We start from the raw sequence: 18213 nt of genomic DNA on the forward strand, positions 1-18213 counted from the left end.
CAAGCGGCACTGGGAAGCAGTGAAAGGTGTCTTGAGGTATCTCAAGGGTACCAAAGACTTGTGCATATGCTATGGTAGGCACGATGCATTGGTGCATGGTTTTACAGATTCAGACTATGCAGGAAATGCAGATAACCGGAAATCTACTACCGGTTATATTTTCACATTTGCAGGAGGTGCTATATCATGTGTGTCTCGGTTGCAGAAATGCGTTGCACTGTCAACTACTGAAGTGAATATGTTGCAGCCACTGAGGCTTGCAAGGAAGCAATATGGCTTACTCGGCTGGTGGGAGATTTGGGCATTACAGGAGATATGCCAGTTTTGCATTGTGATAGTCAGAGTGCTATCATGTTGGCAAAGGATCCGGTCTTTCATCAGAAGACCAAGCACATAGAAGTGAAATATCATTTCATCAGGGAGGTACTGGAAGACAAGCGACTTGAGCTTGTGAAAGTGCATACTGATGATAATCCTGCAGATTTGCTCACTAAGAGCTTGCCTACAGAGCGGTTTGCACATTGCCGCCACATCATGGGATTAGGATGAGACCATTCTTATTTTATGGTCTTGTATACAGTAACTGTATATTGCTGTAATTTTTATTCTTTTCTCCCCTTTAGGCACATTGGCCTTTAGGTGGGAGGTTGTTGGGGTAAAGGCACATTGCCACCCCTTTATTAAAGATATGACACCTATGACTGTCTTAAGACAGTCATAGGGAGGAAAAACCTAATCCTAATAAAACCTATGAGTTTGTGGTGTGGCTCATCACTCCACACCCGCATGTTTGGAGTCTTCTCTCTCTCTCACTCTCTCCCCGTGGTTCTTCTCTTCCTAACCTTCCCCTTTCACCACCTCTCCTCCCCCCCGCTTCCCCGTACTTCTCCATCCCTCCCTCTTTTCCCCCCCCCCGCCTTCGTCCCACTCCCCCTTCCCTCGTCTCTGCCATTTCCTTTTCCTTCTCCCGCCTTTCGGAGCGTTCGCAGTTTGTCGGTGCGGTATGGCGGCCGTGAGCATGGAACCGGTGGCCTAGACAGACCCCCCCCTCCATCAGCCTACCGCATAACACTGACAGAGCATCAGGTCTCCTTGGTGAAGCAGGCCGCCACGGACTTCTCCTAGACATCCGTTTATGGGAGAGTCATTGGCTACGCCCCTTCACGAGCAGACATCAGGGACTGGTTGCAGTCCACCCTCTACCTTGAGGACAGCCACATTGAGGAGGTTGCACTCATGGGACGTGGTATCTTCTGGCTCAAGCTCTCCTCAGCACAGGTTGCGAGCGATATGGTCAGACGGTCCCCCACTTCTGTGGGTGGGAAGATCATCCTTATGGTCCCATGGTATAGGGGTTTCAGTGTAGCGGACTTCGATGCCCGCTTCCGCATTCCTCGCCATCTAGTTACCCTCATTTTCCCAGGCCTTGCAACCGAGCTTCGCCTGATCATCAAGGACTTGGGGGCGCACTTTGGCTGGCTCATGCAGGACACCTTCGTTGATGCGGCGGCAGCCCAAGGGGTGCCACGTGTCAAAGTGGCAGTCCTAGATCCGCAGAGTATCCCCTCGGAGTTCGAGATTGAGACGGACACAGGTGTGGTGACGCAGCACATTATGGTCACTGGTCGCCCAGATCAGTGTCTGAGATGCCACGGCTTCGGGCACCAGGTGCGCTCCTGCCCTCACTTCACGAGGACAGAACCTCAGATGGCCCCCATCTAGGGAACTCAGGATCCCCCCTGCCAGGCATCGACATCCCCCCCTCCCGAAGGGGAAGGCTGTTGGACTGAGGTCAAAAGAAAACGGAAAGGAAACAAAACAGGACCAAAAAAGCCTTCCCATCTACAGCAAGAGCCCCCTGTGGTCACCAATCAGCAGCAGCCCGGTAAGGGGAAGGAGAAGATCAGCCAGCCTCCCCCTCATCCTTCACCCCGCCCCCCCCCTCTCCCCCCTCCCCCTCGGTCCCCCTACCTCCCCTCCCTCCAGGATCCCCCCCCAGCACCTTTGGTTTCAGCCCCCCTCTCTCCCTCAAGCATGATCCCGAGGGAACCCCCCCTCTGCTTGCGTCGCCTGCGGCCCTGAAGCCCGTACAGACCTCCCCCGTGTCTATCCCTTTTGGCCCGGCGGAGGGGAGAGGCCCTTCCTCGCAGATGGCCAGCACCACTCCAGCTTGTTCGACAGCCAGCACCCCTCTTTCTGGTTCAGACTCCTCATCCTCATCCCCACACCCAAGGGCAGCTGCTAGAGCTCTACCTTTGGAGTTTTACCGAGCAGGACCTTGGGATTATTTGGATGTAGCGGGTATTGGCTCTTTCCCTGCATGCCTAGCTTCTTCCTCCGAAAGGGGGTGGAGGGTAAGGTGTCCGTCCTTGCCCCCCACGATGGTCCTAGCTATTCCTTCACTATCACCAGTGACGGGAATGAGCAATGGACGAATGAAAATGTTTGGGAGACGATTTGAGATCAGTCCCAGGAGCAGGTGCAGGACTGGATCGGTAGCAGAGCAGCGGAGCTTCTTCAGCAGCAGTGGAAGGAGGGTGATGTTCGTCTGAGATGGTGCAACAGCGCCAAACGATTCCGCCTTTTGGTCATTATTCGACCGACTCTGGAGTGGATCTACGTGGAAGGGCTCCGCCCGTGGAGGGCCTCATAGGTAGCGGGCTTCTACAGTATTTCCCTGGCGGAGGCGTCGAGTTGGTTAGAGAGAGCTTATCACCATGGGACGAAGGGCCTCTCCCCTCTGTTGAAGGTTTTAGAGGATGGGTCCGATGATCCGGCCTCTCCTTCGAAACCCTCACAGAAGCGCCTTCGTCTGCACATTGGACATCCTCCGACCACCTCGACATCGACCGCAAGCAGACAGCTGTTTGTGGCCCATCTCCCCTCTTCATGAGTATACGCATTATCTCTTGGAACGTCAACGGGTTCCACTCATCAGGAACCCGTGGCCCCAGGAAGATGGTGCTCAGACAGGAGCTCCAGCCAGCCTTGGTAGGAAGGGTAGATGTGCTTCTATTGCAGGAACACAAGCTTTCGGCTTCTCAGACCAGTAAATGTGGGAAGGTCCTCACAGGACGCTCCCACACCTACTAGGAACCTTCGATTGGCGAGCAGGGGAGGAGCGGGGGTGTTTGTACCTCCATCGACGCTTCTCTAGTTGAGCATGTGTGTGGTTTTGGCACCCTGATCCCAGGACGAGCGCTTTGGGTGGGCTTGAATATTGAGGGATCTCGCATCGGCATCCTCAATATCTATGCCCCGACCGACCTCAGACGGAGAGCCGCTTTCTGGAGCTCTTTGACAGACTTATTGCTAGAGATGGATTCTTGGATTGTAGGAGGGGACTTCAATAACCTTGAGACCTTAGAGGATCAGCAGGGATGGGGCCCAGAGTTCCTCGGTATAGCTCAGGCGGAGCAGGCAGATTGGGACTCCTTGTTCGCTGTGGGAGGTCGGGACAGCTGGAGGGAGCCTTCCTTTTGTAGATGGATAGGGAGTCTGGACTTCTCTTGGGGTTACAGGAGGGAGGGAGGCAGACTTCTGGAGCGGTTGGACCGTTTCTATGTCAGCGATTGGGCGGCGCTAGGCAGAGGTGGAGAGTCAGGAGTGGTTCCAGTCATCCTAGTCCTGGACTCAGCCTCTCACTCCTTACCTCTACGCTCGTGCCGGATCCCAGACTCCATCTACTCCAGAGCAGCGGTTCGTAGCAGGATAGTGGACTTGTGGGAGCAGGATTGGGACCCCATGGGGGATATGGCAGCTCAGGTAGCTTAGGCTCTTGCCGAGTCTAGTCTCATCTGTCAGCAGGAGGCGATTCAGGTTAGGTAGCAGTGGTGGGCGAAGGAGAGGGGTCTCAGACGAGATCTTGCCTCAATACAGCGGATGCAGCAGTCTTGTCCAGGCTCTGAGGAGCTTAGACGGCAGGAGGTTAGAGCCCGAGCCATGCTAGAGGAGATCACCCAGCGACGCTCAGAGTTCTCGTTTCATGCTTCCAAGTCCTTTTGGGCTAGGAAAGACGACAGGATGTGCAGAGAGTTCTTCAGGACTCATGGCCAGAGGTCAGCAGGGAAACAGCTCCGATCTCTTACAGCGCAGGATGGTAGTGTCAGGACAGATCCAGACGAGGTCCGGGACTTGGCGACAGATTTCTACAGATCCCTGTTCTAGCAGGAGCCCCCATACCCTCGTGCCCGCCGTTGCAGGGAGGAGGTGTGGAGGTATACACCGTCGCTCGTGCGCAGCCTAGCATGAGTGAAATCCTTCTCGCCCCTTTCACTGTGGCAGAGATGCAGGATGCGGTGAGCGCTATTGATGGGCAGAAATGCCCAGGTGAGGATGGGCTCTTTAGAGCTTTCTTCACCACCTTCTGGGAGCAGGTCCGCCAGCCCTTGCTCGCAGCCTTCCAGCATATCTTCTCCAGCGGACAGATGCCAGAGAGCCTTGCGACAGGCTTGATCTGCCTCATCCCCAAAGGGGGGGACCGTCAGGAGATCAGACAGTGCTGTCCTATCACCCTCCTCGACTGCCTACAAAATCCTCGCCAAGATGATCAGTAGCCGCATCCGTCCCCTGCTACATGACTTGATCCATGACACCCAGACTGGTTTTGTCCAAGATCGCAGCATTTTGGACAACATCTTCACATTCTCAGAGGCGACGGAGTGGGCCCAGCACAGTGGCCAGCACCTTGTCATACTCCTTCTTGACTTTGAGAAGGCGTACGACAGGGTAGACTGGTCCTTCTTGGAAGGTACACTCTCTCGGTTCGGTTTCCCGGACGAGTGGATCAGAGGTATTGCTAGTCTCTACAGGTCGGCCTCCAGCCAGGTTATCATCAGCGGCAGGATGGGGGAGAGATTCACCCTCGAGCGCTCGGTGCGTCAGGGCTGCCCGCTTGCGCCCTACCTCTTCCTATTTTTTGCGGAGGCCATGACTCACTTCCTACGAGCTCGTACCACTGGTCTTCGAGGGATGCACCTTCCTATTCGGGACGATGCAGAACTTCTGGACTCTGAGTATGCAGACGACACAGCCCTGTATGTGCAGGATGATATCGAGTCACTAGAGCGAGTGAGACTGTCTTTAGAGGTTTTTTGCCTAGCCGTTGGGGCGAAAATCAACTGACATAAGTCAGTTGGTTTTCTTACGGATCCAGGAGCCAGCTCACAGTGGGGTATTTTCCTGGGGTTTCGCTGGATCCCTAGAGGACAGACGACACGTTACCTGGGATTCCAGGTAGGCCTGGATATCACACCGGCTCAGCAGTTCTTACCGGTCCTAGTCTCCATACGACGGAAGCTAGCCTTCTGGAGCACGGCTCGGTTATCCTTGGTAGGCAGGGCCCTTGTGGTCAACCAGGTCCTTCTTGCCACCGCTTGGTACGTGGCATCTTGCTGGTGTTTCTCGAGATCGTGTGTAGCCCAGCTTAGGAGACTGGTGCAAAACTTTCTTTGGTCTAGCTCAGATGGTTCCGGCACCACCAGAGCCCGGGTCACTTGGCAGACGGTCATTCTCCCCCAGACAGAACCCCCAGACAGAGGGCGGTCTTGGCATCATAGATTCAGAACTGCAGAGTCAGACATTACTTGGCAAGTTAGTCATCCGCGGTCTGACCCCAGGAGGGCAGACGTGGAAGCTCTTGCTTCAGCATGGTCTCAGCACGTGTACCCCCTAGAGAGGGGGTGATTGGTAGCCGTCTATCCGGTGGATTTTCACTTCTGCCCCACTGACTCAGCCCCGTTTCCCCTTCCTCCGTAGCCTCGTCTCGGTCTGGAGGAAGTTGCGACACAGCCTCTCTCAGGTTCCCCCTAGCTGCTGTGAGGAGATAGACAGACAGCCCCTGATCTGGAGCAGCCAGGTAACAGATGATACAGGTCGCCAGCTTGGAGAGAGATCCCATATCCCTTGGGTACTCTGGGCGCGTGGGCCCGCGCGCTCGCTCCGGGTTTGGAGGGACGTCTATAGCCAGTTGAGCCTAGGTGAGCTGGCAACAGCAGTAGGTACGGCACGTGGGATCCAGGCTCGGCGAGCGGAGATCGATGCTGCCATTCCTGCAAGTTGGAGGATTCCCATGATCACCAGACAGCTCCTCCCGGGAGATGAGAGGTGGCTAGGGCAGTTCACACCCCTTGGCATTCCTTTGGTGGTTGCAGGCCTTTTCTCGGACTCCTCGATTCACTTCTTCTCCGTCGTCGATGATAGCCGTCTCTAGAGCAGAGAGGCCGTGATCGATCCCTAGCTTCCCTGGCAGCGCCTTCGCATCATAGGCCTGCAAGGGAAAATGTGGCATATAGACCCCCTGATTATGCAGGACCAGGACTGGAGACTCTGGATCTGGGAGGGCCGCTCCTTGACAGAGGTGGAGTGGGACCTAAGGGAGTGGCGCTGGCCACCACTGGAGACCTCAGAGAACCCTACCCCCTTCTTCTCATACAGTGCGCGTACTGGTAGGCGTGCTCTTGGGGCTCTTCAGTGCGGGCTACCCACACAGACACATAGTTGGTATGCCCAAGGGATATCTCTGGTCTTTCTTCGCACATTCTGGAAGACTCTCTGGGTAAGCTGGCGGCCGAGGAAGATCTCTTACTTTCTTTGGATGGTGGCCCACAAGGGGCTACCAGTTGGCTGAGGCAGATGGGGCAGGAGGGGCACTGCCAGATGTGTTTTCAGGAGGAGTCGTCCCTGAAGCACTGCCTTTGGAGCTGCTCGCATGCTCAGACAGTGTGGAAGGGAGTCATGGGGATCTTAGCGAGGGTTGCACCCGAGCTAGGACCGGTCACTTGGGGGGCCGTTTGCTGGTGCAGCACCGAGATGGGACATCACTTGGCTTACGAGTTCTCTAGGCAGGATCCAGTTTTCTTCATCACGCAGGCCACCTGGGCATACATGGACAGCTTCCCTTGGCATCTGACAGAGACAGATGCAGGAGCGATGACTCGGCACCCAGTTTGGGAGATCATAGGGAGTATTACAGGCTGGCATATCTGGACTTCCAGATGCGCGCAGACCTTAGGAGATCAGGCTTCTTTTGCTACCCAGACCCTAGCGGGCATTTGGAGCACGATCATTTACACGCTCAAGGGTCAGTGGGATCAGATCCAGGGGGAGTCCCGGGCAGGGAAGGAGAAGAGACGGCGCTTCCTTCGCGACTGGGACCATCGAGAGCTTTTCTTCCAGCACTCTGCTCAGAGTCTTCAGTGGCATTACTCCCCCCCACCGTGGCTGTTTGTCCACACTCCGATGATTATGCCCCGAGAGGCTTGTAATTAGTATTTTGTTACCACGGGCTGTATCCGTTTTGTGATTGCAGCCCGCTGGCCTTTAGGCCCTCTTGTACTCTCGTTTTCAAGCAATATAACTAGCACTACTTTTTGCGCAAAAAAAAAAAAGAGTTCGTGGTCCAGGTTATTTGGAGATATTCTTGGGATTACATTTCTCGAGATGGTTCTTTTGTTGCGGACCTTTCCAAAGGAAGGACGGGTTGAAACAGACCCTCAGAGCATGGTGTCTGGAAGACTCCAGGTTGTTCACTCATTATGAGGGGAAGAACTGGGAGATCATGGCGGAAGATGGTGGTGCCAGGAGGTGCTACCAGAGATGGACGTGTGTACCAAGATTGTGTGCAGAAGCGGAACCAGACCTGGTGGAGCAAGAGCCACTGGATGAAAAGCCAGGAAAAGATTTCGACATCGAAATGTTCCAGAGCACTACGACCAGAGAGTTATTGGTGCTTCGTCATCGACGTGTTGGCATTGGGGCCTAGATGTGTCGGTGAGAGGGGGTGTTGGAAAGGTCACCTCCCCATCTGTAAGCCCCGATATGAGGAGATCATGGGGGAGGTGGACCTCGGTCCTGAGAGAAGGCCACATGGGCAGCACTATGGCTGCCATGGGGGCAGAGATCAGAGAGAAAAAGGGCAAGTACTTGGAGCTCCAGAGGCTGCATCAGATGGCGCCTTTGTGCAGAGAAGGTGGCAGGGGCATTATGCCCTGGATCTGACATGGCAGGAGGCTACTGATGAGCAGCAAGATGGCGGGGAAAGGCGCCTACAAGCCAGAGCTGTTGGAGCAGGTTCTGAGGACTGGAACAGGCCTGAACAGGGGCAGGACCAGCAGGACAGAAGGGGAAGAGAAAGGAGCAAAGGGGGGCTGGCCCCTTGCCCTCTTATAGGGGCTGGTTGGGCTAGCCAACCAAGTCGGTCCAACAGACCAGCATAGGGGCTGGGCCCCTGCATAGAAAAGAGGGCCTAAGGCCTGGTTTTGAGAGTCCTAGAGGGAGCGGTTTTGGCAGACCGGTTGGCCACATCCATTATTTTTGGCAGGCCTGGGGCCTTTATAAGGAGGGCCTCCAGGCCCTCATAACACATCTTCTGGAGCAGCAAGCAGGAGCAGCACAGACCAGCACCCTTGGAGCCTATTCCTAGAGGACCAAGAAGAGTTGGAAGGCTGCAGACCTAGCTCAGCAAGGTGCTGCCCACCTAGGCTGATTCGCAGGTAGTAAGGTGGAGAAGACCATTTTGGACGGAGAGTATACTACGCTCGAGGTGGAGCATTCAGGCTCAAGTCTAGAGAAATCCGGCAGATAGTAGAAGTACCTTGTGGTAAGATCAAAAGACCATGCTCTAGTGAGACTTTGGATCTCTCTCTCTTTTGTTGTGTCCATAGTTTTGGACGGAAATATATCCTTTTGGTAGCTTCTATATCTGGCTGGATCATTGTCTATTGATGAGTCTATACATCCCTGTGATGCACATAAGTTTTAAGAAGTTTGTGATTCCACTCCCCCACACACAATGTGTGAGCTCCTGGGCTATCTTATCAGTCTTCCGCTGTGCATACCCTCTGTTGGTCGATTTCTAACATAACTGATTTATGCTGAAAGAGTTCCAGATGATGTTCTTGAAGAGCCTAGAACTGAGAAAGCATAGTAGGAACTGCAGTTGTGGATAAAACAAAGGTCTCTAGGTTGGCTGAGGCAAGAGAACAGGAAACATTTCCACTTCAGATGATGTAGACAAGTGACTGAATGAAGGTGCTACTACTTTTTCTATTCAATGAAAAGACTTCTATTAAGTAGGAGAAAAGCCCCAAGAGCAACGCTCATGACTTCTATTAAGTAGGAAAAAAGCCCCAAGAGCAACGCTCATGACAAAAGTACATCATGCATAGCATGGAAAACGAAATACCCTGAGTGGGTAAATAACCTATGCATCCAGAAGAGCTAGTACAGCACCAAGATTGAGGCTTAAATCCACCTGAAACCTGTGGTGGGCTCCGAGAAAAAACTGGAGCCACTGCAACCCCTGGAAAGATAGTCCTCCTGGCTGAAGATGCCCCGGAAGACCCCTGCATGCCCAACGAAATGGCCATCAGAGTGTGTACATACTACAGTGCTTCTCCAAATATTGGCCAATTGGTGAGAAAGGTGGTCCTCCATTAGGAGCGTTTTGGCATCTGGATCTCCATGTGCCATGCTGAAATGCTCATTAAGATCTCCCAAAAGTATCCACTTAGGCATGTGCAAGTCTTAAGGAGAATGGGGAACATCTTGCAGAGAGCATGATGCAACTAAGTGTGATTGAACCGAAAGAGGCCAAGAGGAGTCGTGCCTCATAAAAGATCTGAGGCCTTGAAAGAGAGAGCCAAGCCACCGAGCCCCAAGTCATGAGAAGGGGAAGGGAGCAAAATTCTAGCAATCCTCTTCGTCTGTTTGCAATCCCATAAACAATGCTGAATGGACTCCTCAGCAGAAAGGCATCAAGGGCAAGTAGTTCTAAAAATGTGAATGGCTGTCACATCACCTTTGTAACTTTAATAGTTTCTCATTTGTAAGGTGTTGTCATATGCATCAAAGAATTTATAGTTCCCGGGATCTCAAGTTATTGTTGACATAATCTGCATGCTCAATGCCTAGGAATGCTTCGTCTTTTTTTCTGGAGTTGTATTTGTAGTTCTGCTCAGCTTTCCATGTCTTTACATGATAGAAAGCAGGAAACAGTGATAGAGTAGAGACTCTGTACGTGTACTACATTGAATGTGTTCTTATGCTTCTTATTGAGCTTGACAAAATCGATGCTGCTGTAAAGGATGGAGAAGTTTCTAACTGAAAAGATGGAAACAAAAAACAAGAGAGTCATGTCTTGGAAAATCATATGGAAATTTGAAGTGGAATCCTGAGAAATAAGATTTCAAGTTGGGTGCGGAACCTGAGCATTTCAACTCACTTGATTGAATATTTTTTACCGCTGGCAGGTCAGATGAGGATGCCGAAGGGGAGTTACTGTTTCATCCATATCCTCCCTTTTATCCACAGGTGCGACTGTGTCCTGTATATTTTCTAACTTGAAAATCCGAGATGGATAAATGATAACATTGAGTGCTTGATTTGGCTGAGGATTGAATCATAAATCTGATTTTCTGTTTTAACAATTAGCTTGTTTATCTACACCTGACATTGATGTGCAGAGTTAGGATGCTTATTGTCATCTGTCTTAAAGCTACAGTTAATTCATATCTGTAGTCCAAAGGTTTTATTTAAGTGAGCGTCTGATATCCTGTACGTTGTACTCAGGCTTTTGTGGCCCCAACTGCCGTGCCAGCAAAGGTGGCAGCAGCAGGCAACAGAACAACAGGAAAGAAGCAACCGCCTCCTCTTATAAGCAAGCCTTGTGGCTCTCAGACAGCTGGACCCCTTTACCTACCTCCAATCACTGCTCGGCCTTTACAAGGGGGTCCTTTTGGAAGCCCTCCATTTCCTTCTATGGCAGGTGTTGGGGCCTGTCCTCTCCCACCAGTTGGTAATGTTACGTCTTCTGCTGGAGCCACTTGTGCTGTTAATTTGGGCGCAGCTACCTCTGGAACTCCATCTCCACTGTTCCCACCACCTTATGGACTTTTTTCTGCTTATCCTGTCCAGTGTCCTTTGGGAGGGGCATTTCCTCCAACAGCATTTTGGCCTCCAGTCAGTTCATTTCCCCCTGGGCCTTTCCCTTCACCATCATATGGATACCGACAAACATTTTCTAATGCTGCTCAATATGGATTAGCACCCTACTATGGAAACCCTTTCCTTTCATTCCCTCCTACCACAAACAGGAGTTCTGATAAGAAAGACGATACCTTGGAAGAGTCTGATAAAGATTCTGAGAGCAGCTCTAGTGAAGCTAGTCAAGAAGTTGAAAAAGAGAATAGATCGGACAGCAAGAATGTATAGTTTTCAAAACTGTAGAAGCGGTTTCGAATTGTACCACTTAGGGGTAAGTTTGAGCCCCTGCTACACTGACAGATGGAAGCATCAACATTTCTTCCTTAACAGGAATATATTGAACTCGTCAATGGGGCAGAAAGGGTGCCTGTAGGGTAGAGTGAGCAATCTGCCCTTTTCAACCTGTACCCAAAGCGTGCACACAACATGAAGTAGTGTTTTGTCTTGACAAAATTTTGTCCTCGCATCTTTTTTGAGGATATAGGGTGATACCTTTGTCCATCTTCCAATCTCATTTACTTTTTCCAAGGCAGTAATGGCTGTGAATATTGTTCATGGCGTTTTTGTTCCATGTCAACATTTTTGTCCATTGAGGTCAGTCCTATGTTATGAATTTCTGAAAGTTCATATATTTGTACTATATCTGAAGAGTAACATTTTTGGCTGACATTGGTGTCGCAAAACTTTAAAAGGAATTGATAGGAGAATAGCAGGTAATTTACCTCGCATATAAATAATCTTTGGAGATATCAGGTAGGCCTTCCATTGTAGCAAATGTATTCATTAAGGGAGTTGGTACTTTTGGACCCTTATCGACGGGAAAGTGCATCATCTGCACCAGATACATGTAGCTCATCGGACATCCCTACAATGAGCTACATCCAATCTCACATGTGACAACATCAGAATACTTCAGGAGTGGCATCTTGAGCAGAATACTTGACATGGTCAATGGCAGACAGCATAATAGATCGGTTCATGCTTTCCCGTGGATGGAAGTCAGATTGCCTAGGCTGTCTTGGAATAATCCTAATTCTGAGCTATGCAACATCTTATTCCGATGCAGAGTTTCTTTTGATTGCGCTAAGATTTGCATGCTTCTTTGTGTTGACAAGTGTACATAGAAGATGCTTTCAGATTCAACAAATCAGTTGGACACACTTCATTTTATCATCAGAGCGTTCCAAACTGAGGTGAAATATGAATTGTGTTTCCTGAATAAGCTTGGACTGATTCTGAGCAATACATGGACATTTGCACAATTGGACCAGTATATGCCCTCCGAACATCTTTATTTTGTCATTTGCCTTTTTACTTTGCTTTAGTATCCTTGCTATCATTTGCCTTACTATATAGTCACCTTCTTCCTTTCTTGTTTTCTATTAATCGTTCTCTCTAATCGCTCCTACCACTAAAACCTATTAATTAATCTACCCTTCCCCCGCATTCGTCAATGAACCTAATCTAAATGCATTAATAAAATCCCTTCCCTGCTCTGTTTCCTTACGCCTCTGTTCCCTTCCTTGCTCCGTGTCTCCTCCGCTCCCTTTCCTGCTCTGCGTCCTCCACTCCTCCTTGCCTCCTTCCCTCCCTCCATCCCCACTTCCTCCTCTGGCTTCCTCTCCCTCTCTACCTCCTCCCTCAGCCCTCCTTCCGCTTTCCTCCTCCCTCTTCTCCTTGAGCCCCTTCCCCTTCTCCTCCCTCCCTCCTGCCCCTTCTCCCTCCCTCCTCTCTTCTCCAACTCCTCTCCCTTCCTTTTCCTGCTTGTTTGGGAGGCTTTCACAGCCCCCTTTGCTGCCTACATTCTAACGCCCCCCCCCCCCCCCAACCCCCTCCTCCCCGCCCCCCCCTCTTCCTTTTAAACTCGCTGTAGAACCTTCTTGATGGTGCAGGGTGGTGGCTTATCAAAGAAGCCACTAATCAATCTAATTTGCATAGGTTAATTCACTCCTTTCTCCCCCCCCCCCCCCCTAGCCCTCTCCCCCCAAACTAATTAATCAAAATTTCACGCTAGGGGGTCCTATTTCCTTTCTTCTTCCTTTCTTGTTTTCTCTCTCTTTTGCTTTCTTTGACGTATTTAGTAAGCATTGGGTTTTCCCAAGAGACTTCGTGGGTCTTTAGAAACCGAGTATAGCTGCTTATGCTTGGGCATTGATGACGATATAAGTCTGGCTTTGCTTGCTAATTATGTCTTCCTTTTTTTTTCAAAAAAAAATTGTTACCTCTTTTTTCTTCTCTTGTTTTCTCTTTTATTTTCTTTGTAGAAATTTGGACTTTAGAGCAACAAAAACTCTAAATTTGCATGATTGGCTATATTCTAGTCTTACAAAGGTGTAATGATTAGTTTAAATGTTTTTCCATTTGATTGCATGGTGGTGAAGTTAGAGCTAGATCAATAACAAGGCGGTTCAGAACTAGCTTTTTTGGAGATTTCTTGGAGAAGTTCAGAATTATGCAATTGGTGGCACAAAAGATATTGGAGCTTTTTTTATAATCATAAAACAAGAAAGGTTGGCATTTCTTTTTCCTCTATTCCAAAGGTTTTGTTGGGCATATTGGCCCCTTGCCATATGCACACATAAAACATTAGGCCCTTAGAAGCTTGGCTATAGGTAAACATAGACTATCCTTTCGTGAGAAGATGCATAACATATGGGGTCTTTATTGCCTCAACTTTTAGAACATTGGCCTCATAACCAACAAATATCAATTCATAAAAGTACCAGACTGCAACAGTGAGCAACCCAAATGTTCCACGCAGTGCAATTAGGTACATATGAAAAAGAAAATACTCATTTCTTTAAGTAAAACATATTGAAATATGTGTTCATTAGATCCTCATAAAGCTAGATTATGGTCTCATTATAGGGCTCATAGGTATTGGTGTTAGATTGAGCCCATTACACCAAAAGAATAGTAGTGATATATGCTCCTTGTTTTAGCAAACAAATTGAAATCAATTCTCATTGTAATCCTCCCTCTTATAATTTATGGTCTTATGACAAATTTGGCCCACAGCTAGAACCTTTCATTTAAGAGAGAGGCCTTGGAAAACTTGGTACACACCTACAATCTTTCATTTGTATTCCATCGCTTTTTTTAAGTGATGTGTTGATATGCCCTACAATCATCTTCTATGTTGGTTGCTTGCACATTATCTTACAAATCATGTGTCGTTTGAATAAAGATGTATCCTCTTGCAAATGTTCGTACCTTGCATTAACCAACCTGGTGAAGGCTATCTTCTTGATTTGCTCTGTCGAATTTCATCAAGGCTTTTTGCATTACTAATTTCCTAATAGCTACTCCTTTGTATGGAGGCTTTATAGTATACGGTCCCCAAAGGCATAGCAAATCGAGCCTTGATAGCAACCTTTGTATTTAATTGCCTCCATTACTTTGCGAGGTTGCCCAATGTGCAAAATTTGTGTGGCTCAATTCTTCGGCTCATATCATGCGAAAGGGGAGCATTATGTAGTGGTGAAGGGCACTAGGGATTTCCTCATGATCAATGTCAAGGATTTGATTGCCAAGGGTAGTTAAAAGAATTGGGATATTGTGACATATTAGTTCAACAAGCTAAAAAGTGCTATCCTGAGGGAAATCTGTCTCCAAGAATGCACCAATTAGTCAAAAGTTTTAAAAGGATTGCATGAAGAAATTCAAGAGTAAATGGATCATTGTATTTATATAACTATAATGAAAATATATATTGTCGCAATGATGATTAAATAATTGATTGAGAATGATCGATGAGATTGCAGTAGAATTGAAAAAGGTAGGTTTCCAAACCCAGAGGTCATACGAGTGCAACCATCGACACAAGCTTATAGGATCAGTAGATGCACAAATAGTACAGAATAATTACCTATCAACAATATGTGCTTAATGTAAGGTCGACAAGCTAGCAAAAGGAAAAGAAGAAAGGAGGTAAAAATGTTCTAGCGAATGTACAATCATTTGAAAATTCAAATCAAACCTACCAAAAATAGATTGCACAAGGAGGATGCAATCCAAAGGATAGCACTAGAACACACATCTATCCAATAGGGAAATTCCAAGATGTGGCACTCAAGAACATGTTTGCCGCCCAACTCTTCGACTACAACACTTGAATAAAAAGACGTAGAAAGTATAATTCTCAAAAATGGATGCCAGCCATGGAAAAAGAGTTACATCTTACCCATCTTCATATACCAGAGGATTCTGGCATGGGCCACTCTCTTATCAAAATCTTCGAGGGCCAATTTTCGATACATTCAAGAAAGGCAAACAAAGAGGAACAAACCCAACACAAAATTTGCAACAATTCAAGGATGTTTTCCAAAAGCAAGTACAACTAATAAATGAATCTAGGATGCTTGGCAATAATACTTGGAAAAAATCAAGTCATAGTTCTCAAGAGTCCTAGATTAATATCTGATCATATTGAATATGTACTTCAGGTAGCACAAGACACCCAAAAGCTCCAAGATACACTTTCACAATCTTTAGGTGAAAATAGGAAGTTGTTAAGAGCACAACAAATGACATCAATACAAATGAGTACATGAAGTGGATGCAACAAACTCTAGTATGTCACCGTTAATACCACAAAGTCACTCACAGGCTCCAAAACTATATTTGCAAGTTCTAAGCCTCATCATCACCAACCTCATCTTGGTCTCTCTTACGAACATTCCTTTTGACAAATAGTGGATCAAATGCCAAGATCCTAGGAGCTCTATGTTCTATACAAATGAAATACATCAAGTAACATAGAACCTTTTTGTGATCCAAAATTGATCCCAAACAAGATAAGGAAACATAATGCCTATCAACATGAGAATCTAGATGTGAAGTACAAGACAAACAAGAGAACATGGCAATCATTATCAACATGAGAAATCAAGGACCAACGACCTTGAGTGCCCAAGATTGTGCCCAACATTAAGTACAAGACAAAGAAGAGAACATGCCAATCATTATCAACATGAAAAATCTCGAACACACCACATTAAGTTGTAGAAACAGCGAAGAGAGAGAGAGAGAGAGAGAGAGAGAGAGAGAGAGAGAGCGAGAGAGAGAGAGAGAGAGAGAGAGAGAGAGAGAGAGAGAGAGAGAGAGAGAGAGAGAGAGAGAGCTGGACAACAACATGAACATACATAGGAAGTAAGAGAGAACCAGGAATGTGTATGCAGTAGATAAGATGAAAGAGAACAATAGTGCACCTAGTGACCCACTAGGTATATATATGGACCCATAGTGTGTCACATAAATAAATAAATAAACAAGTCTAAATAAATAAATGACCACTAAGCAAGTCTAAATAAATAAATGAACCTAGACTAGCCTACATGTCCATAGCAATGACATAGATGTCCTAGGTATGGATGTGATACTCTTGAAACATCTCAAAAGTATGTAGGGTACCCAAAGTACCATGATTGTACAAATTCATCCATGAAAGGATATGTAGGTACACAGTAGTACAATGTCATTTGACTACCCCCCTTTACATTGTGGTTATGTCCCTCAGGCCAAGCTTCTCATGAAATTGTAGGAATGGATCCACTCTGAGAGCTTTAGTGAAGAGACTTGCCATAGTATCCTCAGTAGGACAATAATACAGAGCAATGTAGCCATCATCTATGCAACCTAGATGAAACGATAGTGGTTCTCAATATGCTTCATGCGGGCATAACACACTGGTTTGTGAGCAATGACGATGCATGACTAACTATCACATTAGACAGATGTGGGAACATCCTCCTATGGATGATGGTCACACATGAATTTCCTCAACCACACGCACTCTATTGTGGCTACAACAACTGCCTTATCTTCCGCTTCAGTGGATGAGATGAAATTCCTAGGATGTTTCTTACTTTGCCATGAAATGGAAGTGCTACCCATAAAGAAACTATACTTAGATATAGATCATCTATCATCACAATCTCCTACCCAACCTGAATCAATAAAACCATGGAGATGTACATCGGTACTTGTAGCCTCCTGCCCAATCTCCTACCTAATTTGAATTAGTAAAACCATGTAGATCCTCTATCATCACAATCTCCTGTGCAATTGAATTAGTAAAACCATGGAGATGTACATCATCACCTCCATCATCACTTGTAGCATATTGCAAACCAAAGTGAACAATCCCACATATGTATGGAAGAACCCTCTTGCCTGCATTCCAATGGGAGACAGTAGGAGAGTGCATGAAGTGTGATAGCAAGCCCGTGGCATAAGAAAGATCTGGTCTAGGAGAGCATAAATAGTAGAGCTTCCCAACGAGCTGCGTGTATAATGTACCAGCTAAGTTTGAGTACATTCTCCATAGGAGTAGACACGGGTTTAATGTCTTGCATATTAAATTATACTCAAGGCATACTTTGACTGAGTAATTGAAATGCCATGTTCCATTTGTCGCCAAAACTCAAGTCCCAAACAATAATGTAACAACCCCATATCAGTCATCTCAAATTTTGGAAATAGCATGGTCTTGCTAGTGGCAATATTCCCTGCATCATTTCTTGTGAGTATAATATCGTCCACATATAAAATGAGGACGACTATGTAGTCATGTTCTTGTAGAGCATACAAGTTGGGCTCACTTGCGGTATTGCAAAACTGATGTGATAGTAGACAAGCATGGATGCGATGCTTGGTATAGTAGACAAGAATGTATGTGATGATACCAAGCATGTGGTGCTTGCTTTAACCCATAACACACCTTGTGTTCTTGTCCTACAACACTAAAGCCTGGGGTTGCTTCACTTATGCCTCCTCTTTAAGGTCTCCATTCAAGAAGGATGCCTTGACATCAAACTCATATATTGGCCAACCATATGAGGTAGTTATGGCAACAACAAGAAGGATGTGTTGACATCAAACTCATATATTGGCCAACCATATGAGGTAGTTATGGCCACAACACACCCGGTAGTGATCATCTTGGCTACAAGAGCAAATATCTCCTTGTAGTCAATGCCTTCTACCTGTGAATATCCCTAGGCAACAAAGTGTGCCTTATATTTTTCCAACTCACGATTGGCATGATATTTCAACTTGTATACCCATTTCGTGCCGATGTGACAAATCCGCCTACTTGTAGATCTACTAGTTTCCATGTTGCATTCTTTTGGATAGAAGACATTTCTAGTTTCAATGCATCCAACCATAGAGGATTAGTATGTGCTTCTTGAAAATTAGTAGGGATCCTCTAGATCTTCCATCAGTGTG

General features: G+C 47.5%; 1 protein-coding gene across 1 annotated transcript in view; it reads left to right on the plus strand.

Moving 5' to 3' along the window:
• Window positions 1-11572, plus strand: part of LOC147886732 (uncharacterized) — a 59741-nt gene extending 48169 nt beyond the window's left edge. The window contains exons 5-6 of the mRNA XM_087395029.1: window positions 10251-10311; window positions 10570-11572. Of these exons, the coding sequence (XP_087251155.1) occupies window positions 10251-10311; window positions 10570-11211 (703 nt within the window). The 3' untranslated portion in view covers window positions 11212-11572. The remainder of the gene's footprint in view (window positions 1-10250; window positions 10312-10569) is intronic.
• Window positions 11573-18213: the final 6641 nt, after the last annotated feature.

Source organism: Dipteris shenzhenensis, chromosome 24 (genome assembly GCF_047967505.1).
Source record: "Dipteris shenzhenensis isolate YYH24624 ecotype China chromosome 24, Dip_SZ_1.0, whole genome shotgun sequence".
Classification (NCBI taxonomy): domain Eukaryota; kingdom Viridiplantae; phylum Streptophyta; class Polypodiopsida; order Gleicheniales; family Dipteridaceae; genus Dipteris; species Dipteris shenzhenensis.